This window comes from Crocodylus porosus, unplaced genomic scaffold, assembly GCF_001723895.1.
Source record: "Crocodylus porosus isolate Cpor-Errol unplaced genomic scaffold, CroPor_comp1, whole genome shotgun sequence".
In the NCBI taxonomy this organism is placed as follows: Eukaryota; Metazoa; Chordata; order Crocodylia; family Crocodylidae; genus Crocodylus; species Crocodylus porosus.
Genome location: NW_017728886.1, coordinates 144,056,251 through 144,065,320, shown reverse-complemented (window position 1 = coordinate 144,065,320; position 9,070 = coordinate 144,056,251). Strand labels below are relative to the sequence as shown.

The 9,070-nt window shown below is 41.4% G+C and overlaps 1 protein-coding gene across 3 annotated transcripts in view; it reads left to right on the top strand.

The window, feature by feature from the left end:
• Positions 1 to 9,070, top strand: part of PIGN (phosphatidylinositol glycan anchor biosynthesis class N) — a 155,840-nt gene that overhangs the window by 26,043 nt on the left and 120,727 nt on the right. For all 3 annotated transcript variants that reach the window (XR_002102371.1, XM_019542154.1, XM_019542163.1), the window contains exons 3-4: positions 4,367 to 4,488; positions 6,848 to 6,946. Coding sequence is in view for 2 of the 3 variants with exons in the window: in XM_019542154.1 (XP_019397699.1) it covers positions 4,367 to 4,488; positions 6,848 to 6,946 (221 nt within the window). In the remaining variant the exon portion in view is untranslated. The remainder of the gene's footprint in view (positions 1 to 4,366; positions 4,489 to 6,847; positions 6,947 to 9,070) is intronic.

The window sequence follows — 9,070 nt, the reverse complement described above, 5'->3', positions numbered from 1 at the left end:
TGAGCACCTTGCCGGGGTCATCTGACCCCGGTGCTCTTTCCTGCCAAGGCAGGGGGTCGGACTAGATGATCTTCCTAGGTCCCTTCCGACTCTAGCTACTATGAAACTATGAAACCTACTTAGGATGAGGGGAGGGAATCTAGAATTTGTCTAATTTCTTGGCTAGATGTCTGAATTGCTCACCTTTTTAGCAAATATGTGTTTGGGCACTCCTGTAATCTAGATGAACATCTCATCACAGTTGGTGTAGGATCTTGAGAAAATGGAGGTGTATGATATGTAGCTTTGAATTAATACATCCCCGATGCGCAGGATTTCCTGGTGGCTGTTTGTAGACAATTCTGTGTACTCTGGAGATGCATGAAGCTTCCAGTTGTCAGAGCAAGCAACCACTGTGTAACCCCTGGCTAGAATAAGATTGGGCTCTGGAGACATACCAGTTTGCCCATGGACTGGCACGAATGGTAAAGCTGAGCCTACTTCTCCCAGAAAAGGACTACTTCCCTGAGGTGAAGTGCCTTCTTTTGGCTAAATGGCTGTTAAAGGCTTAGACCTCTAGTAGGTCAAGAGGATTTAGACCTTCATGTGTAGCTCTGACTAACAAAGTAGATTTTTTCCCACTCTCTTGTGAAAATAATGGGTTCTCCAGAGCTATTAGATGAACATGATAAATAATATTACTTAAGCAATCAAATAGAAACTAGGGTCCACATAGTTTGCAGACCTATTAGTGAGAATTAACCCCTGTCTCTTAGTTAATTTTCTAATCCCTGTTAAATTTTACTGAAAAAAGATTTCAAAGACTGCCTCAGCTTCCTCCATCAGCCCTCTAGTTCTTTTCTTACATAAAATATTGCTGTTTATCACAAAACAGATATACGCATCCTATTTTTTTCCCAATTACATGATCCAAGACATCAGGTAATGAAGATGAACAGAGGGAAATAGCTGTGTTGCTTGTTCTCTTGCTCAAGTTAATTGTCTCCAGCAGATGCTTATGTCAGAAGATTATCTGAGGCCATTATTCTGTGCTCTGATAATAGAGACTTGATGTAATGGTTCACATGACTGGAATACTGTCATGGATGGGTATAACCTGTTCAGGAAGGATTGGGGGAAGGTGGGGGTGTCAAGGAGGTGGTGCTATTCTACACAACAGTTTATTCTGAGGCATGGGAGGAAGGTTTGTTGTGAGAGCTTCTAAGTCAAGGTAAGAGGGGAGAACAGTAAGGGTGATGTCATGGTGGGTATCTTCAATAAACCACCAAACCGGGGATGGGAGGGGGAAATCTCTTTCTCAATAAACAAAGGTCCCATATCATAGGACTTGGTTTTCATGGGGGACTTCAGTTATTGTGATGTCTGTTGGGGGGGGTAACAGCTGTGCACAGGTTATCTAGCAAGCTTTTGGCATATTTCAGGTATAACATTTTGATACATGTGGTAGAGAAGCTGACTGGGTGGAGTGAGGGGGTGAGTTCTATTATATTTATGGCTCAGAAATAAGAACAAATTCATCCAATGTCAAGATGGAAGGTCAATTAGGTATCAGTGATCTTGAAAATACAGAATTCAAGGTCCTAAGGAAAGGCATGAAGAAGAGTAGCAGAATAACGATAATGAACTTCAGAAAAGCATATACCAAACTTGGGGAACTGCTGGGCAGGATCCCTGGGGAGTCAAGCTGGGGGTGGGGAATGATTAGTTGTGGTGAGCTTGTTGTTTCTTAAAGAGTCCACATGGAGAGTTCAAGAGAAAGCTATTGTAATGTAAAGAAAGGATAGTAAATGCACCAAGAAACTTGCCTGGCTAATCAGGAAAGTCTTAAATAAATTGAAACTTAGTCCTTCCAAAAGTAGAACTGTGGCCATGTTACTAGGGATGAGAATTGTGCAGTTGTACAGGCAGAAAATTGGAAAGGCTGGTTCTGCAGGCCAAGAAAATCAGATGCAGTGAGCAAGGGATGTAAAAGATGACAAAAAGGGAATCTACAAGTTTGTCGAAAGTAGGAGAAAGACCAAGGAAAATGTAGATCCCTTGCTGAATGTGGAGGGCAGTCCAGCAATGAATGTTGCAGAGAAGGCTGAAGTATAATGTCCTCTTTTTACCTCAATTTTCGCAAATAAGGCTAGTTATCAGATGATGAGCACAGGTGCCAGCAAGGTAGGGGAGGAGCTAAGCAGCTGAAGGCAGTGGAAGAACAGGTTATGATCATTTTAGAAAAGTGTTTTTGAAAGTAGGGCCAGGTGAGATGCATCCAAGAATGGTCAAGGAAATGGTTGGAGTAATTGCAGAGCCATTGGCTGTTTTCTTTGACGGCTTGTAGGGGTGAGTAAGGTCCTAGATGACTATATAAGAGCAAGTATAGTATCTATATTTTTAAAAAGGGAAAAGGGAAGTTCAGGGGAATTACAGGTGGCACAGTCTGACCTTGATAACAGGAAAGATTATGAAGTAAGTCATGCAGAAATCTCTATTTCTAAGTGTCTGGAGGAGAACCAGGTGCTCAGGAATAGCCAGCATGGATTCACCAAGAGCACGTTATGCCTGCCCAACTTGATTTCCTTCTTTGACAAGGTGATAAACTCTGGCTGCGTGGAGAGCAGTAGATGTGATACCTCAACTTCAGCAAGGTTCTTGTCACAATCTTTCATGACATGACATTCTCAGTTGTAAGTTAAGGAAATATAGTCTAGATGAAAGTACAAGGAAGTGGATACGTAACTGGTTTGATGATTCTATCTAAATGAGTAGTCATCAATGGCTCCATGATTCCTTTGGAGGATGTATTGAAGAGGGCAACCCAGAACTGTGTCCAGTTTTGAGCCCCACACTTCAAGAAGAACATGAACAGTTTGGAAAGAGCTCAGCACAGGGCAACAAAAACAACTAGGGCTTGGGAAACTAGACTTATGAGAGAAGGCTGAAAGAACTAGGATTATTTAGTCTGGAGAAGAGAAGACTCAGGTGGGGATTTGATGAGTCTTCAAATACTCGAAGGGCGATTATAGAGAGTAGTTAGGGAGAGGTCCTGAGTCAGGTACCTTTGGATATGGATTGAGCAGACAAGCAGATGGAGAAAAATACTACCACACTCACTCCTGTTCCCCTGCCTCTCACTCAGAAGAGCACTCCCACTCTTCCCAGCCCAGCCTTGCTTCCCAACCCCAATTCAATTCCTCCATTAAAAAAACTGTTCATCTTGGATCCTTTCTCATTCTCATTTTCTCTTACCCAGGAGGTTCCCCTCCTCTCTCCTCTAATATCTTACTGAAACCAATACCTCCACTCTCACAGGGAGGCTATGACTGTCCCCAAAATCCACCTATTTCCACCAACAAATTGGTTTCTTTCCTTAAGAGAAAGGGGGTGTGGTGATGTTGGCTGCCCACGTTTTCTCCCCCCCCCCCCCAAGAGGCTACAGTCGGCAGCTGCTTTAGGATCTCACAGGAGGAGCAGCAGAGGAATGATTATGAAGAGGATGGAGATAAGCCATGCTCTGTGGTTGCAGGGGAAAGAGAAATGATTTTAAATTTCTACAAAGGGAAATTTGGGTTGGAGATTAGGAAGAATTTTCTGACTCTGAGGGTTTTTTAAGTCTTGGAACAGGCTACCCAGAGAGGTTATGGAATTTCCATTCTTGGAAGTTTAAGAGCAGGTTAGAGAAATACTTGGCTGTGATGGTTTAGTCAGAGCTGAGTCTGCCTTGAGCAAGGGGTTGGGCTAGATGACCTCCTGAGGTCCCTTCCAACCCTACTTTCTCTATGATTTCTAAGCAAATAATATATACAGGGGTGAATTCACTTAATGAATGTTCATGTTTTCAGGGGATGAAAGGCTTGCCTCAAGTTGCCCATATTGTTCAAATGATTTCTTCCTAATAGCTCTACATTTTTACTTTTAGTCGCATTGTGAATTTTAATTCAAAGTTTTAATCCAGATGAAGGGAAAAGGTTGTTGCAAGAGCTCACCGTAACTGGACTTTTCATACATTTGTAGGTGGGGAGTAGAATTTACTTTGGAAATTTGCAAGTCTAATTGAAAAAACAAAGAAAAGCACAAGTTAGACTTCAAGATTCTCAGGGAATGAAGAAGTAGAAACAGTGTTTGTATATCATAACAGCAATTAATTTCTTCAAAACCATGACTACAATAAGCATTACGCTTGCATTATGTTACCTTATGGCAACTGCTTAACGGTTAACCTTCTGTTAATATCGTTGTTTAACAGCTGTAGTGTAAAATTGATCAAAACTTCTGGATTTAAATTCCTTGCTGATGGCATTTAGTTGTCACTTTTTAAATCTATGAGTCTCTCAACACCCATCTACACAATATTTACATGAATTTATTATATGTTTTTCAGGAATGTTATAGAGGAGAAAGGGTGCTGGGGAATATCTCATACCCGTGTCCCAACAGAATCTAGACCAGGACATGTTGCCCTTATAGCTGGATTTTATGAAGATGTCAGTGCAGTTGCTAAAGGTATGCAAGTATCAAGTCTTAATGCGTATTGGATATTATCCTCCAAAACCAAGCCATTAGGGGGTTGTGATGGGGTTCACATTGGATGTAAGCACACTTTTGTGGAATCTCCCCCTATTCATATTTATAGACAGAAGCACAGGGCACTAAGAAACTAATAACAGCCTGGACATTTGAGACGATCTAGTGAATTCAAGATTGCTGTAGAAATCTTGAAACTAATGGCTCCAAATTGGTTTTACCAGTTACACCAATGAATGGGGTACAGTTACATTACAAAGTACTGTGGGATTAAGGAATTCTTAAGCACATAATCAGGTTATACACTTTAACTGATATGTAGGTAATTGGTATGGGGTTTTTTAGAAAGTAAGCAATAAGTCAAAAGATTGAGAAGGGTGGTGTTATGTAGCTTAGCTAATTATGCACTTGTTTGATATGTTTGCAGAGTACATTGAAAATAAAAATATTTGCAATATTTGATAAATGTAAGGATCCTAGCACACATACCACGAATAGTAACAGTGCTAAATAAGCATCTAACTTAAGATACCATAAAATGGTAAACCAACCATAAAAATAGTCCACATTTAATGTTGAATATTTTAAAGCTGGTTTGTATGGCACCTTAAACTGAAATGCCTCCTCTTCACATGCAGGTAAAGGTGTGATTGGATCTAATGCATGAGCCCCACAATTGTGCCTCCTGCTATGCCACACATTCATGGCAAGAGGCTCGATTATGGGATAATGCATTAGTTCGCATCATGTCTTACTGCCTGTGTACAGGAAGCTGTGGGGTCTCTGGGTCCTGGATGACATGAACCACAGATGGGAGCCAGAGCCCTAGAGGTGCAGGTCTCTTCATCCTGGATGTGGGCACCCCCAAGCCTTGGGGGGGGTCATGGCAGCTGAGATCCCCAGGGCTCAGGGGTTGCTTCCCTATGACTGGGAGGCTGGTCAGCTGATAGGGCTCCCAGCCACAGAGAAGATCCCGGTACATGTGCAAATTAAAGCTTCATAGCAACCAGGTATAAAATTAGTGCACTTTTTCAAGGTCTAACTTTATAGCTGGTTAGAGCTTTTTCTCATGTGATAGCTACTTTTCATGTGTAGCTGGTCTCAAGGTAATTGCGCCGTTAACCAGTGAATTGTGTGATACCTGTAATGTGTAGAGGGGGGGCAAAGTGTAGCATATCTAAACACTGGGGCTGTCTGGGGCCAATGCCCAACAAACAGCTAATTATTGCCTCAGGTCTTCAACTGGCCTGGGGCTGCCCCAGGGCTGATGATGGTGATCAGCATATTGTTGGTACCAGCCACCAGGGTAGCCCTGGCTCTGCCAGCTGAGGTCTCCTCCCTTTCAGGGAGCTTAAACCCCATGCTTGGTAGTTACTCAATTTGCATCTGTCCACAGTCGCAACAACAAATATATTACCAATTTCATTGTTGGAAAATTAAATCAATTTGCTTGAAAAAATGTAGAGATGTAGTTAGCCATGTTAGTCTGAAGTTAGTCTCTTAGGTACTGTCCTGCCCTGCCTTCTGTTTGAAAAAAATGTGTGTGTGCTGGGAGAGCTCTTTCTTTTTCTCAAAAGCCTGGGTGTCTGAACCTCCCGCATGATAGGAAAGCTGCTTGTTGTTTTTCAGTCTAGACAGCCTTTGAACTCTTACTTTAGTGGGAACTTTGTAGTAGATTTTGTGAGGCCAAACCTTCCATTAGTATATGGGTATTAGCCATTAGGTTATCAGTGAGTACTGCCTACTTGAATGGTGAAAGTAAATTTTAGCTTTCTATTAATTGTACATGCTCAGTATATAAAGCATAAACACTGGTGCCTCCCGAGACTGGGGGCAGGGCACAATTTGTGGGCATTGGTGTTGGCGGTGGGGTGGCAAGTGGTGACTGCCTGCAGAAGCTGGTGGCAGGAGCGGAGGGGGTGGTAAGTGGCAACTGCCCACAGAAACTGGCAGTGGCCAGTCTCAGGGTAGGCAAGTGCCCCCCCCGTGGCTCACCTATGATATAAAATCTAGAAGTTGTCTTTGGGAAAAATAGTAACTTGCATATCTGAAAAATGTGAAAGGATGTGGCTTAGACTTTCTAAGCCATTGCATTTGGGCAGAGACCAACTGTAAAATATCAGCAAAAAAGGAATAACTTTGTGTTGATGATTATATACAAATGGCATTAAAATGTGAGTGAAAATATAATCTTATATCGACTATGAAGTACCGCAGGAGAGACTTTAAAATTGTCCCCTAGTAGCTGCTGTGCTTGAAATCTTTATATAGTCAGCCACATCTGGCTCTGTTATGCTTGGGCAACTACATTAAAATCAGTGTTTTCTTTGCTTGACAGGGTGGAAGGAGAACCCTGTGGAATTTGATTCAGTTTTCAATGAAAGTAAATATACTTGGAGCTGGGGAAGCCCAGATATTTTGCCTATGTTTGCCAAAGGTAAGCTTAGATTTTCAGTCTCTTCCATTGTCAATACTTAAAAGTAGAAAAAAGTCAGAATAAAATATTTTTGCACTTCCTAATAGTAAGCAGTTGTTTAAATTGTTATCATTATTATAAACTATATATTCACATATAATGAATAAAATCCTGTGGAAGTGCTACATGAGTAATAGAAGCTCTTTTCTAGTGAGTGAACTGAAATCTTCATCAATGACATCGGTAATACATAGTTGTAGTGAGTTGTAGTGTCACAATACATTGCATGCTGATGTGTGTCATCTACCATTTGCTGTAAATATAGGGTAGAGAAAATTGTTGGCAGACTAAAAAAGGAATAAGCTTTTGTCTTTCCTTCTTTTAAAAAAAAGCATAATTTCTTACTACCAATATTTGTCTGTTCTTGTATCTTACCTATCCGTGTATATGCCGTACAGGGGGAAGAGACAGTCTTCCCTTTTCTACTAAGTGAGTACAAAACCTGTTACTTCCATGTACTTAGGGTTTCAAAATGCCTCCAAGAGGACAAAGGCTTTCTCCTCTCCCTTTGTGTCTCTGCCAGCACAGAGTGCTGGGCTTACCAAGGAAACAGGCTATACCTTCCACCACCAGGCTTTTTTGCAGCTCCCCACTTTCTGTGAGCTGTGTCCAGTGGAGCAATTTGAGCTTTAAGACTGATTGTGTAACTTTCCATTTTAATCATGCAAAAACTATGTTTTTGTAGTTTAACTTATATTAAAGTCTGTATTTTTGATATATGGTTTTCATTATGAGCTGGTATTAGATATTACTTTCCTCATCTGGTATGGTGCCCGATTGATGTATTAGATGGTAAAGGAATTTATTATGTTTTCCCCCTTCTAACAGTAAAATATAATTGAGAGTACAATATATAGGAGTACAAACACAGACTGTCCTTAAGATGAGGCTTGGATGCATAGTATGATTTTTTTCCCCCATGGACTGGAAGAGTAAAGATAGCAAACCTGGACCTTGCAGGGCAAGAATTGTTTGTATCACAATCAGCAGTGACATTTCAGCTAATTAAGGAGCCTCGCAAGGGAATCCCATTCATCTTCTGTCAAAAGACTGGCAGCTGCATTCTTTGTGCTCTAGGAATTTAAGTCATGTAAACAGAGGGTAAAAAGGACAAATCAAGACCCCTTGGGGCTGAAAGAGGATATGAAGGAACAAGCATGTCCTTCCCTTACTACTTTCTTCCTTCCTCTCTCCTTCAGCCAAGAAAATACTTGCAGTTGGGTGTGGCAACAATTTGCTGATTTTTGTCCCCCAACACAATTTTAGAACTAACAAATGTCCTAAACATTTCATGGCAATACTTGTATTTTGCCTGAGTTCTGATAGATTTGGAGATTAGATTAAGAATTTCCTTCCTTCTGTTTTTCCACTTATGCATCTGTCTTAAATGCTTTCTGACTAGCTGTCCAACAATCTCTTCTTGGTTACTTGTGTTTTCTCAGGACCTCTGTGGCTTGGATTTGGGTCATGGAAGAGATGGTATTCAGACCCGCCCTTTGGCAGATTGTTGAATTTTTCAGCCATATGTTCTTGGGAAAACATCTGGGGAACTCAGAAATTATTTTAGCTTTATTACACTGAACTATCCTGTACTGGTTTCATTTGAGAGATACTCAGAAACTACACGTACAGCAGCATGTTGAAGCTGATCACTAAACAGTTGCAACCCTGAGAACTGGATTGTAATCAGTCATTTCAAAGAGGGAGTTAATTAACTCATTCTGTATTAGTAAGGAAAACTCACTTGCAGCAAAGTTCATTTGCTAGCAGTGTAGACTATTTACTAGATGACTTTAGGAAGGCCTTTGACACTGTCTCTCACCCCATTCTCATTAAAAAAAAAACTAGGGGACTGTGGCGTCAACACCTACACAGTCAAATGGGTCACTAACTGGCTGGAGGGCCACACCCAGAGAGTGATGGTGGACGGGTCATTATTGACTTGGAGGGATGTGGGCAGTGGGGTCCCCCAGGGCTCGGTCCTCAGGCCCGCACAGTTCAACATATTCATCAGTGACTTGGACGAGGGGGTAAAAAGCACCCTGTTCAAATTTGCTGATGACACTAAGATGTGGGGGGATGTGG